This window comes from Naegleria gruberi, assembly GCF_000004985.1.
Source record: "Naegleria gruberi genomic scaffold NAEGRscaffold_4, whole genome shotgun sequence".
NCBI classification, from domain to species: Eukaryota; Heterolobosea; class Eutetramitea; order Acrasida; family Naegleriidae; genus Naegleria; species Naegleria gruberi.
The window spans coordinates 136,827-151,727 of NW_003163323.1; the positions used below are offsets into that span (position 1 = coordinate 136,827).

At 33.8% G+C, this 14,901-nt stretch overlaps 9 protein-coding genes and 2 non-coding genes across 11 annotated transcripts; 4 read left to right on the forward strand and 7 right to left on the reverse strand.

Moving 5' to 3' along the window:
* Positions 1-69: 69 nt before the first annotated feature.
* NAEGRDRAFT_45892 (uncharacterized protein) lies at positions 70-963 on the reverse strand (the record flags this gene model as incomplete). Its single annotated transcript, XM_002682008.1, has 1 exon — positions 70-963. One exon carries the CDS (start codon positions 961-963, stop codon positions 70-72), a length of 894 nt encoding a protein of 297 aa, XP_002682054.1.
* A 188-nt stretch (positions 964-1,151) lies between these two features.
* On the reverse strand, positions 1,152-2,693 carry NAEGRDRAFT_78141 (uncharacterized protein; the record flags this gene model as incomplete). The annotated part of the gene is made up of 1 exon (XM_002682009.1): positions 1,152-2,693. One exon carries the CDS (start codon positions 2,691-2,693, stop codon positions 1,482-1,484), a length of 1,212 nt encoding a protein of 403 aa, XP_002682055.1. The 3' UTR covers positions 1,152-1,481.
* Positions 2,694-3,138: 445 nt separating this feature from the next.
* Positions 3,139-4,611, forward strand: NAEGRDRAFT_78142 (uncharacterized protein; the record flags this gene model as incomplete). Its single annotated transcript, XM_002681865.1, has 1 exon — positions 3,139-4,611. The coding sequence occupies one exon, from the start codon at positions 3,139-3,141 to the stop codon at positions 4,603-4,605; it is 1,467 nt and encodes a 488-aa protein (XP_002681911.1). The 3' UTR covers positions 4,606-4,611.
* Positions 4,612-4,636: 25 nt separating this feature from the next.
* On the reverse strand, positions 4,637-4,723 carry NAEGRDRAFT_t61. The gene has a single exon. It is a non-coding gene; the product is annotated as a tRNA-Tyr (tRNA).
* Positions 4,724-4,870: 147 nt separating this feature from the next.
* Positions 4,871-6,643, reverse strand: NAEGRDRAFT_45895 (uncharacterized protein; the record flags this gene model as incomplete). The annotated part of the gene is made up of 1 exon (XM_002682010.1): positions 4,871-6,643. The coding sequence occupies one exon, from the start codon at positions 6,641-6,643 to the stop codon at positions 4,871-4,873; it is 1,773 nt and encodes a 590-aa protein (XP_002682056.1).
* A 151-nt stretch (positions 6,644-6,794) lies between these two features.
* Positions 6,795-7,226, forward strand: NAEGRDRAFT_62589 (uncharacterized protein; the record flags this gene model as incomplete). Its single annotated transcript, XM_002681866.1, has 1 exon — positions 6,795-7,226. The coding sequence occupies one exon, from the start codon at positions 6,795-6,797 to the stop codon at positions 7,224-7,226; it is 432 nt and encodes a 143-aa protein (XP_002681912.1).
* A 151-nt stretch (positions 7,227-7,377) lies between these two features.
* On the reverse strand, positions 7,378-8,137 carry NAEGRDRAFT_78143 (uncharacterized protein; the record flags this gene model as incomplete). Its single annotated transcript, XM_002682011.1, has 1 exon — positions 7,378-8,137. One exon carries the CDS (start codon positions 8,135-8,137, stop codon positions 7,598-7,600), a length of 540 nt encoding a protein of 179 aa, XP_002682057.1. The 3' UTR covers positions 7,378-7,597.
* Positions 8,138-8,492: 355 nt separating this feature from the next.
* Positions 8,493-9,977, reverse strand: FM155 (uncharacterized protein; the record flags this gene model as incomplete). Its single annotated transcript, XM_002682012.1, has 1 exon — positions 8,493-9,977. One exon carries the CDS (start codon positions 9,975-9,977, stop codon positions 8,493-8,495), a length of 1,485 nt encoding a protein of 494 aa, XP_002682058.1.
* A 310-nt stretch (positions 9,978-10,287) lies between these two features.
* On the forward strand, positions 10,288-11,019 carry NAEGRDRAFT_62592 (uncharacterized protein; the record flags this gene model as incomplete). Its single annotated transcript, XM_002681867.1, has 1 exon — positions 10,288-11,019. The coding sequence occupies one exon, from the start codon at positions 10,288-10,290 to the stop codon at positions 11,017-11,019; it is 732 nt and encodes a 243-aa protein (XP_002681913.1).
* A 1,589-nt stretch (positions 11,020-12,608) lies between these two features.
* Positions 12,609-14,884, reverse strand: NAEGRDRAFT_78144 (uncharacterized protein). Its single transcript, XM_002682013.1, has one exon. The coding sequence runs from the start codon at positions 14,880-14,882 to the stop codon at positions 13,389-13,391; it is 1,494 nt and encodes a 497-aa protein (XP_002682059.1). The 5' UTR covers positions 14,883-14,884; the 3' UTR covers positions 12,609-13,388.
* Positions 13,088-13,158, forward strand: NAEGRDRAFT_t40. Its single transcript has one exon. It is a non-coding gene; the product is annotated as a tRNA-Gly (tRNA).
* Positions 14,885-14,901: the final 17 nt, after the last annotated feature.

A 14,901-nucleotide genomic window follows, 5' to 3' on the forward strand; every position in this document is an offset into this window, starting at 1 on the left:
TCACATTTTCACCAATAACACACTTATACTTGCTAATTAGAAACAGTTTCTTCTTTTATTGCTATTGTTTTACTCGTATGAAGTAGAACTCAAAAAGCTATCGCAATCATCATCAGCTCCACCTTGAGCAGAATTCGATGGATGTAAGTTACCATTCAATTGATATTGTTGATCTTCCACAAACCAACAATCAATTGCATTACTAGTTGATTGACAATTCAATAATGGTTGCATGTTTCGTATTCTATTTTCTGTTTGCATGTTAGGCATCAATGTTGGAAAGGTTTGAGATGGAATATTGTTCGAAGGTAGAACACTATTCATATTAGTTTCAAAGGGAGGGCAAGGTAGCTGACCCACAGATGAACAGCTCGATGAAGAATTGATCAACATTGAGTCTTTCTGTAGTAAGTTTTGAGAATAGTTTCCAATAACTTTTTGCATGTAGTGTAGACATGCATGAAGGTTACTGTTTGAATAAGATGTTGGAGGATCAATGGAGGTATTACTCGATGATGATGAATTTGGTGTAGAGAATCTATGTTCTGAGTAGTAACTATCAGATGAAACTAAACTATTCTTCCTGTTAGTTTCTTTGACTTGAACCTTCTCTGAAGTAACCACTCGATTCTTCTTTGATGGATTTCTTACACCTCTATTACATGTCCTTATCTGATCATGCTTTGGATTAGTACCAGAATCTAATAGATTAGTTTCATTTCTATCTGCATGTACTAAAGGTGGAGTAACAATCTTGTACACAGTAAGATCGCCACCAGAGGGAGCACTCTTATCCCATTCAAAATAGTTTTCTAATAACTTGTCGTGTTGCAAAGTCTGTCTCAATCTGGTGTTTCGAATATTCAGTTGATGGTTTCGTTTCATAACCTTCACTTTGGCTTTAATATTCTTGGTTTCGTCAACGAAAGAGAATGAGTTGTTGTTGTTGTTTTGATTCTTCATTGTTGCTTCTTTTTTTTAAACGATTCTTCTTCTTTCTAATAATTAACAAAAACTAATTGGACTCACCAATCAGACAGTACCACTTTCGAATAATAGGTAAAAAATAAAACCTACATAATTCATCCGTAGTAACACAACTTTGTGTGCGCAATTTTCACATGAACCACTGAAAAACAGAACAAAACTATTAATTAAACGTTTTTTTAATATTTTGATATTCTGAATATTTACACAATGAACCCAGTTAAACCGCATCCAAACGCTTAAATTCGATTTGACCCCTCAATCATAATTCTACTCATTTCAGACATTGACTAAAGTGGACTAAGCGAAGAGAGATCTACATTATCTGAAATGCCAGATAACTGCACTTTTAACAAGCTAGCTCCAATTTAACAATTATGTACCATATTAGCAAAGAGACATGAAACAAGTACCTTCTTAATTACTAAACTCGAATTCAAAATGAAGTACTAATTGGAACTATTTGTGCTTGTTTGCTTCAAATGGAATTTGCTTTACATTTTCATATTTCGCTTAAATTTTCTATGAATTTTCACCAATTCTTCGCATAGACAGGCTTCCATTTCTCTGAATAAATCAAATCTCAAGAGTTGAGTTGATTCCTGCTCATGGAGTAAATAATTTTCTTGAATTTCTTTGCAAATGGAAGCAATCAAGCTCTTGCTGACATACTTGTATGGTTGTTTCTTAATGGAATCTTTTAGATAGTTTCGATAAATGGAAAGTGCTTGCTCTCTTTTAGCTTCATCATTTTGTAAAGTGTTAAATGTGATAATTTCTTGTAAAAGTGCAAAAACATGTTCAACATTTTGAACTTTGCATGCTTGTTTGAAATATTTGGACAGGTTTGGATTCCTAATTGTATCCAACATTTGCATAGTTTTGGAATTGTTCAATGTTTCGGATACAACAGATTCTCTCTTTAGATTAATGAGTGTCATTCCCAAAACAATTGGAAGGACAATTGCCAAGCAAGCACCAACAACTGCAAGGTTAGTAGTTGAGGCATCATAGACCTTATCATCCTTTCCTCTTCCTTCATTCTTAATAGTACCAAAGAATGAACCTTGTTGTTTCGACCAGTTTCCAATAGCATTCTGATAAATTTGACCCTTGTACAAATCCTTAGCACGCGCATAATTGCCATTCTCTAACTCTTTTATAATCTCTTCCATCAATGGTAATGTATACATATCACTTCCATTCTTACTTGCATGATTGAAATTTGTGGAATTTGTGGTTGACTCAATATTTGCAAAGATTCTATTGAGAGCTTCGACCATTTGATCCCTGTAGACGTACCACAGCTTGGTTTCTTCATTACTTCCTGATAGTGCGCCTACTCTCACAATATCCAACAAGAGCTCACCAGTATTGAGCGCGTCACCTCTTGCAATTAATGTTCTGACAGCTGGCTGATTGGAAATTTGAAACATGTTGATTGTTATACCGGCAACAATAATAAAAGCAGCAACATTGATCAACAAACTAACAATTGAAAACAATCTCAAACAATCCAACTCTAAAATGCCACAACAAATTTTGACTTTGACGTTTAAAGTAGAGATGGTTGTCTTGGAGAAACGAGATGTTCTAGAGGTTTTCGAGTTGGTTCTGGATATTATGGATTTAGTTTCAGCTATTGTTGGTACAGAATTTGAAGTTGCGTCAAGAATTGCAACTTTTTTGAGTTGTTTGTTTTCCATTTGAGTTTTGACTTTTTTTTTTTGATTATACAGAGATTGAACAGTTGATATCAGATTTCTTCTGTTTGACACCTATTGAAATGTTTGATAAGAATGGATTGTTTCAGAAGCTAGTTTCTCAAAGATAAGACAGTTGACTTGACTTGACAAGAAATTCGCAAATGTTCATTCCCTTCGAACAAATGAAAGTTATGAAACATAGAAGAGTCCCCACCATTTAATACACGCATGCCATTTGAACATCATCATTGGTTCCCTTGTTACAACAATTTTCAAACCATACCTTCTATATTTAGTAACAAGTAATGAAATCAAAAAAAAAGAGACGTTAGATTTAATATTTTTATTGTTTAGTAGGTTCCAATTTTGAGTTTGGTTCATAGGGGGAAGGAGGCATCAAAGATAATCAAATGGCGATATTGAAAAAACAAACAGAAAAAAAAAGATGACACTTGGTGCTGAAGAGACAATAGACGAAAGATTGGACGAAAGTCCACCACAAGAAGAGTTCAACTCGGTGCAGATGCAGGAAATACAGATACAGGAAAATGCATGCAAGAAAGTGGTGACACTGATGGAAGAACATGATGGTCATGTTGTAGTGTTCAAGAGAGATTCGTCTGAAGAAGAGGATAACGATTCGTCTACTGATGTAGATTCTAATATTGCCATCGATGAATTTGAGATTGAATTACCAGATATCAGAGACGTTACTAGTTTGACATCTGCCACACCAATTTCAGCCAAAAGTCCAGTTGGAAATCCAGATCTGCCACTTGTCAGTTCACAATCTCAACAACCTAACAAGAAAAAATTCAAGATCAAATGCAATGCCTTTCGTTTGATCACATTAGCCAGTTTACTTTTCAACATTGTTGCATTCCTTGCCCTCATTGGCCTCACAATCAATACCTATCTCAGTTCGAATAATACTTCAGTTGAGATTCTAATAGCTCGTGGTGATACGAATTATTATAATACGGTACTTTGGGACACTGCCAAGTTGGCAGTCTTGACAAATGACAGTTCCACAACCAGTCGTTACACAACCAATGCCAAGAATTTTAGAAATTCATTGAAAAATATCCTTAATGGACTTCCGTCTGGTTTCCAATGGAAAATTTTGGATGGAACGAATGCGACCTCAAAAGCTCCAATGTTTCCTTATTATGACAGATTATTCAATTTGACAACTGCCAAGAAATGGACAGAAGCAAGACAACTCTATTTTTCAACTGATTATCAGTCAACCTTAACACAATGGAATATTGATTATCAACAATTTCATGAATCCATTACAAAAGTAGGTCAAGGATTAGATGACTATGTATTTGCCTCAAGTATTGCCAATTTGGTGATTATTGGTATTTCTTTGGCTATTGTTGTGCCAGTAATTGTCTTTGTTTTCGTATTGATGGTTAGAAAGGATGGAATGGCTAAGAGTTCATTGCAATCACTCAATTCTGAAATGATTTTAGAAACGATGAGAAATGAACAGATGAGAGAAGATTTTAAGAATCATTGTATGGCAAGTAATATGTATGAATATTACTCTATATTGGAAAAGATGGTTATTTATTCTGAAATTTGTGGTCAAATTGCAGAGTTGACTAAACATGGTAAAGCCAGTGAACAAGTTCAGTTGTTGGAAAAGACAAAGATTGAAATTGCTTTTGAAATCATTGCTGATGTCCAAGAAAGTAATAGCTCAGTACTCGATGAAAATACACGAAACTACATTAGTTCAACCGTTGATGAAGTGAATAATTCACTGAATGAGAGAGAAGATCTTGAGCAGAATAATCTTTCACCAACTCTATTCCACGACTTGGAAAAGGAAATCCAAGATCAACTTCTTTATGTACACTATGTCTTTAAACACCAAAACACAAAAGTAATAAACACAGTGTAAAGATTTAGATAAATCCAAAATATCAAAACAATCCGATGAGACGGAATCGAACCGCCGACCACAGGATGACAGTTTTTCTTGCTACAGTCCCATGCTCTACCAGCTGAGCTATCATCGGTTACAGAAATTGAATCAATGAAAACTTTTTGTATTAATAAATTCCTAGGAGAAAGGATCTATCAGATGAAATCAAAAAAGTGAAAATAATGACACTGTTGAAAATATAGTGTTTACTCTTTCATCACCAAATGGCTTCCTTTTCCGGTCATTCATTGCAAGAGTAATAATATCTGGAAATACTGAAGGTACCTAATGATGCTACATTATCATGGGAATCATAAAACTCTTTGATAGACCTGTGATCGGCAGCTTGAATGTCACCATTAGGTCTTGGGTCTGTATTTGTTTCAACCACCACATATTTCAATGTTTTTGATACTTGACTCAATCTAGATGTGAATTCAGTCATATTTAACCATCCATTTGTGTGTCTTGAATTGTAATCAAATACAATATCAATATTATACAGCTGTTTGAGAAAATCTATTTGATGAAATAGATATTCATTTTCATGAAATCCTGATAAGACCAGATATTTCAAGTTAGGCATAACTTTGCATGATAACATGGATTCTAAAATTGTTCTACTGGTTTTTCCTATTTTCATTACTGATTCATTATCTCTATACCCATCATCATCTTCAACAACGATTCTCAAATATTTCACTCCTGGAAATGTACATCCATTGAAAAATGAACCCCACCTATTCTGAGGATGCTTACTGTATGCGCTTAAATTATTATATTCAATGGAAAGAAATCTGATATTTGAAGGGAATTCGAAATCTTTCAAAGGATCCAAATAAAGAAGATTGATTAAACTTAGGCATATTGATCCTAACAATCTTTCCTTCAATTCGTTTAGGTTAACAGTTTCGTCTATCTCCTTATTAGTTGATTCCTTTTCTTCATCAATTTGCAAATTTGTCTCAACGTTGTCTCCATTGGAAACTTGAGTAAAGTCTTCATTTTTCAGTAATAGTAATAGAGGTGAGGCCAAAAGAGAGTAAACGTTCCAATAGGAAAGTAAGGCAATTGTCAAAAGGCCGGCATACATTATTCCATCATTGCTTTGAATATTTCTTGATAGTTCTTTGGGATGCATTCCTGTGAATGGCATTTGTTTTTCAATATTCTTTACAAAATATTCCCAACCAATAGATGATTCAATTCTAATTCCAAGACTTTTTCCGCTCTGTTTCCTTCCAATAACTACACTTTTAACCCTTGATGAGAATGACTTGATAGGCCAGTTCTCGACATGGTTTTCAGAAAGTAGGAAATTCTCTCCAACAGACCAATAGTCAGACAAAGATTCTGTATGCATGTATTTGTACATTTCAAGTGAGAGCATTAGTGACTGTGTGAGAAACATTTCAAAAGCATGCTCCTTATTTTTGTAATATAGCTCATAATCCTCAAATGAAATGTTAAATCTATTCAATCTTGATTGAATCATCTCCTTACAAGCATCCTCATCACAATAATCATTCATATGCAATGGATCTGTAATAATACTGCTTATTGTATCAAAATCCAGTTTTTGACTTGTTTTTCCTCTCTCAATAGCTCCAATCATTACCTCAAGTCGAAGAGCTTCATCCATCTCAGTGGTATTCAAATCTCCTTGGCACAAATCCAAAGAATCAAAAGAGTTTGTTCTAATCCAGTACATGATTTTCTGATGAAAAACAAATCCTTTCAACCAAAACCTCTCAAAAGCCTCATCTCCATTCCCCACTATCATTTCCCTCAACCTTCTCGTAATGGATCCGAATCGGATCACTGATTTAATATTTTCAAAAGGTGGTATGTAATTTTCTACCTGACTAACCAATCTCATATCCACCCTATCATCATGTAACCTATCGAGATCACCAACCAGATACGAAATAATCTCCAAAATAAGTTCCTTCGGTATTGATTGAAAATTGTAAGTCGAATAATCTCTTTCTAAATATCTTTGATTTGATATCATTTTTTTGAAATATTTAATTTTCTTTTTTTTTGTAAATATCAAAATTGCACACAAATCTCAAATATTGTTAAAACTCATTGAGTCAATTCTTCATCCCGATTTTTATAATCAATTATCGGGATTGAATGCTAATCAGGTTCCAAAAAGAAAAATGCCACCTTATTCCCTTCACGATAATCAAGTCTCTACCTCTTCATCATCAGAAAGGAGAAATATTGCTAGTATCGGAGTGTTGGAACATCGTGTTAATTGTATTATTGGAGTGAATCCAGAGGAGAGAGTCAATACACAAGATATTCTGATTGATATTGAAGTACAATATGATATTAGTCAAGCTGCTGCATCGGACAATGTTGTGGATACGTTCAGTTATGTGGATTTGAGAGATTTAGCAACAGAATTGGCTACTACGAGAAAGTACCAATTATTGGAAACTTTCTGTGTTGAATTCATTGATAGAGTTGAGAAGGATTACATCTCCAAGGGAGTCTTGAGTTGTTTTATCCAAATTAAAAAGCCAGAAGTGATGAAAACCACCAAATACCCATACGTTGCTCTGAAGAGAAATTTTGTCCAATTCTAAATCATCATCTACTACTTTCAATGAACACAACAACATGACATTTGTTTTTGCCATCATGATGGTGATGACTTTTAAATAATATTGTTTGTGTAACGGCTAGTTTTTTAATTTTCTTCAATAACGTTCTTCAACAATACAAATGAATGCATACGGAAGATTTAAATTCTCACTTTTTATTAAAATTACAATGTAATATATTTGTTGTTTTTGTTGTTGTTTTATACCTAGGGTCTATTCTCTCGCTCCATTTGTAATATATTGAGAGAAAATTCAACTCTTCTCTCTCAAATATATTGAAAATAATAATAATACATAATAGTAGTAGTGGTAGCATATCATTATCATGCAATATTTTCGATACGGATGATATTCTATTGAGAGGTAGTAGCAATAATACTTGTTCCATTGCTCAAATTGCTAAAGATTGGAATGTAAACAAGTGACAAGACAAACAAGGCAACCATACAAATAGTAATGATAGAACCATTCAATACAAATGAAGCAAAGTTAAATCCAACACTGCCATTATTGTTTGATGATTGTTGTTGCTTCTTTTTCGAAGTGTTATTAGAATTACCTTCATTGCCAGTAGTAGATGAAGAAGAAGAAGTGAAAGAAGCCAAAACAATCCAAGCCAAACCAGTCAAGGCATGAAGTGCCAAACTTGCAAGATAATAAACCTTCAAATTCATGAGGAGTTTCCATTGAAAGAATTTGACGTGATTCAAACCGATTGTTCCCAGAAATGTGTGAACAAGTCCAAGGATGAAATGTTCTGAATAGAGTTCGTGGATAACTCTTGGATCATCGACTGCTGTTGCATATTTTGCTCGATCGAAACCTATCAGGAAGAAGGAAAGAAGAACACCTGAGGAGGCAAGGAGAAGGAGGTTAAGATCGAATTTTTGCATTTTTTTTAATGATGTGCTGCTTGTGTAAAACACGTCAGAAATCAACTTTTCCACATGTCAAACTTGTGTGAAGGCGGTTGAAATTTAGAAGTGAATTTCCTCAAGGTTGATTTTCAAAGAATAACAATTCCATAAATATGGGACTAAGGAACTCTTTTTTAGCGCATTTCCACCTTACTACAATTGTAATGCAAATGAAGTATCAGAATTGTAACATTTCCACATGTTTCATTTAATGTTTTACAACAATTAGTCGGTCTCTCAACAAGGTGCGACCAATATGATAATTTGGCATGGTGACCATAATTTCCTAAGTACCTCAGTTGAGTTGACCCATGTTGTAAATTGCAAAAGTTTACAGTTTGAAAATCTTATTGACATTTTCCCTTGTCTTGGTGAGATAGAAATCTGGATCTTTTGGACTATAGTCAAGGTAGGCAGATGCAATATTATCAAATTGGTCAGAGTTTGGATTATTAACGGTTATTGGGATGGCTGGCTCTATTTGGGTACCTTCATGCCATTCATTATAGGATGTTATGGTAATGTATTGAGGGAAATGCTTTAGATTGAGAACAGCATCAAACATTCTTTGATAATATTGACCATTCTCTCTTCCTTTGGTGTTTTGCTTGTTCCATGGTCTAATCTTTTCATCTATATAACCAGGTGCTATTGAGGGTATGAATAACAAGTTATTATTATGAGCCCATTCACTAATTTCCTGCCACTTTGAGCATGTAGACCCTTCTGTGAATTGATCTGCAGCGAAGTATGTATAAAACCCATCCATAAACGAATTCTTAATATTATCCCTCATTCCTGAATTTAAATATAGTCCAATAATTATAGAATCGTACTTTGTGTTTCTGATGGTGTCCTTTCCATTTGGTGATAGAATAGTTTTCCACTCTTCTGCTGATAAAATGTATGAATCATACATATAAAATAATGGTTTTCCATTATGTCTAAAGAATGCCTTTGAATTTCCATACTTATCAATGACATATTTGATATCTCTCTTGACACTGGCAGCATTTCTTCCTTTGTAAGGTTCCATATGGAAAATAACCTGCAATCCAGCTTCCTCAGCACATTCCATAAAGAATGGTGTTATCAATTCAGTATTGCTTCCATTCTCATCAGCTTCTGAAACGCCCCACCAGCTCAATACTATAACATGCACATTGGCCTTATTTTTAATTTCCAAAAATTGTTCCATCACCACATCCTTATCAGTGGAAGAATATGCTCCTCTACTTGGATAGAAATTAGTTGCCAATTGTTTCAGTTTAGGATCATGTTCCTTTCCAACAAGATGTTTATATTGTTCATTTGTACTTGCAGTCCAGTGAGGTAAAACTTTGTGATTCCAATGTTCATACTTTTTATCATGTTTCTCATTCTTATACCATGCATAGTAAAAGATGTGAGCAAAGGGATGAAAATTATTTCCTCCACTATTTGATTGTGTTACATTGGATGGTAAAGTTTTATCGGATGATGAATTTTCTTCCAATTGATTATTATTATTGTCAATATTACTACGTCCTGAATTTAATTTCATATTATTATTGTTCTGATGATGATTATCCAAATTACTCGTTAATGATTCAATAATTTCCTTTGCAGAGTGATGACGAAGAGAAACCAACGAATGTTGATACAATGAAAAGATTAAAAACAAGAGAAATCCAGCCAAGACTGTATACCACAGAAATCTTCTCTTACCAAAAAACAAACTCGGAATGAATGTACTTCTTCCCTTGGATGATGATGAAGATGTTGTAGAATAAGAAGGGGCAATAGGAGAATCAAAGGCGACTTCTTCAATGCCCATAGAATTAAATTGTTGCAATTTTTTGATCTGATTTCAAGTCCTTCTCCTCCGAAGAAACACGTGTTCGTTGATAAAGAGTTGAATAATTCTTCTTGCACGATAATGTGCCTATTCACTAGGGAAGAAGCAACATTTTCTTATTGAGAAAATTTGATGTTGAAAAGTGTGGCGCCTTAATTTTACTTCTTAAAAAAAATACAAATTCTTCATCATACCACTCGTTCTTAAGAGTTACTCCCGAGAGCAGTTGCTGTTGTTTTTAAAGATTTGATCAACAAATTTTGTACTTTAAATTGTATAATAGAGAGAAATGAATATGCAACCGGGTGTTCCTTTTCCTAATAACAATTATAATGCTATGAGGCCTCAATCATCTGGAAATGTTCAACCAAACACTTTTAATTATCATCCAAACATGATGAATACTCCTTTAAATTTACAGAATAATCAGGTTCTCCCAGAATCGATAACGTATCAATTAATGGAAATGATAAATTCAGCAATATTCCAACTTCAACAACAATCCCAGAGTCCTCAATTCATAATGCCATCTCCATCAGTGCAGAATCCACCTGTTCCACAACCATCAAATGTACACACATCACTAAATGATGCTTCAATAGCCCTCACTGAAGATGTGGAATATCTCTATCAAGAGTTTGAGAAAATTCAAAAACAACATGCAAAACAAAAGGAAGTCAACAAATCTGTGGAATTTATTGTTAGGGAGAAGTATCAAACACACAAAAAGGAGGAAAGAGAAAAGAAATTGAAAAAGGAGATTGCACAGAAATATCAGAATCCATCGAATAGGCAACATAGTGCTGCAATTAAAATACAAAGGTGGTTCAGACAAGAATTATCGAAAAAGAAGGATAAGAAAATAACTACTTTAAAACGAGAAGTCGACATGTTGAAATACCAGGTTCAAAGATTACAAATAGATCAAAAAACAACGTTACAATTGGTTAGATTGCTATTTGAGCAGGTGCAATTACTTACAAGAGAAGTTAGGGAGAGGGATAGTAGCGAAGATCAGTAACTTTGGAAGGATTTTTGAAAAGTTAACTTAACATTTCTAATTAACTTGAAATAAATCTCTTCCACATGGAATTGGTAGATTTCCACTTGTGTATAAGCAGGTAACTGACAACCAGATCATTTACTTTCATTGTTTTTTGAGATTCTCATATGACCAAACCAGTTGACCAAAAAACATGGACTGTTGACCAAAAAAAATGTCAAGACAACTAGTTGAACTTCCCACCGATATTCTTTCCAATATTTTTGTATTTCTCTGTGATGATCAAGGTGAAAATAATTTAAATTCCATATTTGCACTCCTCCGAACATGTAAAACATTTCGATATGTGATAAGGAATGATAATTATCAATTGTGGGGATTTTTCACGTTCAATTTTCCGTTTTTCAATAGAAAAATTGTGGATGGAAGATGGATGAGAAAAGTCAGTGATGAGCCACTTGAAGAGGTTAGCTTGATGATTTATGAAAAGTTTATGAAATTTGTAGAGTTGCTTTGTGGAGATTCGAAAATGGTTGGACGATTGGATGTCACATTGTTTGGCAAGGAAGATTGTGGATGGTTGGTGAGGAGTATTGAGAGGGATTTTGTAAATTTAAAAACGTTAACAGTGAAAACGAATATCGAAAAAATTATTCAACATGATTTGAGATTTCCATATTTGCAAGAATTGATATTGCAATGTCGGTGGCCATTGTTAATTTCAAATCATGAATCAACTTTGAGAAGAATAGAAATTTATTATAGTGAAAGTATTTCTAGATTGTGTGAAATTTGCAATTTTCCTAAATTACAATCAATTAAGGCTCCTTGTCGTAATCGATTGAAATCAGGAGATTGTGATCCAATTCTTGAAAAATTGGAATACTACACTGCAAGTTCCATAGATCTGCTTCCTAAACTTGTAGCAGCCAAGAAATTCTCCATTTCTTGTGATTGCCTCATTCTGAAACAAAATGAACTGATCAAAAACTTGACAATATTGAATATTGAATGTGAAGTAACGGAACTATGTAATATTAATTTTCAAAATTTGAAATATTTTAGCTTCATTGTGAAGAAGTTTTCAATTGAAAATGTTAAATTTCCAAAATTAACTAATCTTGATGTAAAATTGGATGACTATGAGAAATTATTTGAAATTATACCGTGTCATCAGATTTGTGACCTTTCATTTGATGGAAATTCAGCCAAGGTCATTCATCTCAAAGAAGATAAGTGGAAGTCATTGAGGAATATTCAACTTATGTATGTTCTAGATGGCAGCTCAATTGAGTTTAGTAGCTTGCATTTTGTAACCACAAGTGGAAGTAACGTTATATTTAGAGGTACTAAGAAATCACCTCTCCTCATTGACGCTCTATTTGTAACTTCAATTGATGAAATAATTATTGAAGAGAAGGGAGAGTTACTACAAGTTAATTATTTAGTATTAGACTATTCCTATCATTTATACACATTGAGAGACAAAATTTCAAAGATTGACGATCTATATATTAGCTATGGGTATTATTACACGGTTAACTCGGACTTCATGGCCATAGACATGATTAGCATGTATTCACTCTGTCCTGATATTCGTACAGGCGGAAAGAAATTGAGAAATATGAATATTGAACTGTCTTGCAATTTCACAATTTCACTACATGGATTGCACATCCCATATGAACCTACCTATCCTCTGTTGTCGACCCTTACACTGTTGGAGCTCACTGGATGCCTTATTGAGGAATTGGATTTATCTTTATTACCAAAACTAGAAAATTTTTCTATTAGCGATTCCACTTTAAATAATTTTATAATAGCAAAATCAGAGAATTGTCATGAATCTCTAAAATATTGCTACATTTACAAGTTGAATAATATAAGAATCAAATTGCATTTAAACGCTCCTAATTTAAAGGTGTTTATAGTTTGTGATTGTGCGAATTTGAATTCTGATAATTGTGAAATTGAGTTGGTAAACTCTCCATGTTTAAGCCTGTCCTGTTTACCCAAATTTCTTCTTTAGAGTGAAGAATTTATTTACCTTAATTCAAAACCACATTCCTTAGCACCTTAACAAGAAGCGTCGATGGTTTAGTGGTAGAATACGGCGTTGCCATCGCCGTGACCCGGGTTCAATTCCCGGTCGACGCAGCAATTTCTTTTTGATTTCATAGTCTTACATTTTCTATTTATCCACTTTTTACCACTGAAACTAGAAATTCATTACTGTCTGTGGTCCAAAAATCACGACTCCAAACACAATACCTATCAAGAACGAGCCCACAGTTTTAACTCATTTTTTTTAATTTTTTATTTTTAAAATTCTCCAAATTTATTCTATTACAAAATTTTAAAGAGTTTGGACAAACAAAATAATAATTTTAATAAAATGTGAAAACTTCAATCTTTTTAACTTCAAAATCAGTTAATTGATCATCAGGTATATTAAATGCACCGTTGTTCATAGTGGCATACAGATTGTTGGTCGTTGGATTTCTCAATACTGATATTCCACCCAAATCAATAACTTCATCAGCATTTTGCGAATACAGTTTGTGAGGACAAGATATTGGATTTTTGATGGTATGTATTTGAAATTCATCAAACAAAATGTCAAATATAAAGTCATACTTGTAATGTTGAGGAGTTCCCTTAGACTTTACGTAGGCACAAAGAAGAGCTCCATATTTTTTCTCATCGTTTGTTTGAATAATCACAAGTGTTGGATTTTGAGTAAAGAAATAAATGAGAGATTTAGGTGTGGTTAGAGGAGAAGTTATTGAGCACCCCAAATTCCAAGTACCCGTCTTTAAGAAGGGCATATTCTTCTTGGCAATAAATGATCCCAACACTAATTGTTCCTCTGGTTCTAAAATAGTACAAAAATCAATAAATAATCCAGGGAGTTGAGAATAGATGGATTGAAGTGAAAGAACGTTGGCTATTTCAGCAAGTCCAAATTTAAATGATGCTGGTTTGGATAGAATAGAGCTTGGAACTATTCCAGTATTGATAAAATCCACAATTGGTTTGACATATTCCTCAGGAACTGCATCGAAAATTACTGGTATTCCTCTCTTATTAACCTTAACTGTAAAGCCCTCTGATGGATCAGCAACTTGTGAGAAGAGTGCAGATCCAGATTCTTTCATTTTTTCAATATTCAATGTAACTAGCTTGGAACCTAGCATGCATTGCATATCCTCATCATGCATCTCATTTGATACTTGATGCATTGGAGTATTATCATTACTGCTTGATGCATTGGCAACAGTTCTAGATGAGGAAGCTGCTTCTTTTTGAGCTCGTCTTGTGGCTTGTTTTTCCAAGGTTGCTTGCTGTTGTTTTTGTAATTTAAGTTTAGCTTTTTCTTGATTGGTGAGCTTTCTTTCAGGTTGAGAACTCGTTTCATTTGAGATTGGTTCAGATGACACACTTGTCGAGTCACTGTCTGCCACATTTGTAGAGTTTCCTCCTTCGATCATCACATGATCTGAAACTTCATCCATCATGCTTGTTAATCTTTCATTAGGTTTCGCCTTCTTTTGTTTGTTTCCTTGAAGATTTGCACTCTTACGAGAACCTTTTGATACAACAGAAACCTTCTCAAAATTATGATTATCCAAATCCACATCCACAATCAATAATTCCAATCCGAAATATTCAGCAACACATTTCAATCCCAATTTTGAATGATTCATATCGGAAATGTATTTTCCATAAACAATCCAATATGATAATACCTGTAAAACATCTTTGGAACAATTTATAAAGTATTCATCTCTTTCCAGGGCATTCCAAAAATCTGGATGAGAGTCTGTCTTCCTTCTGATGGTTAATTCACCATCAAAACATTTGATCAAGTGGAGAGACATTTTTTTTAATGAGATTGAT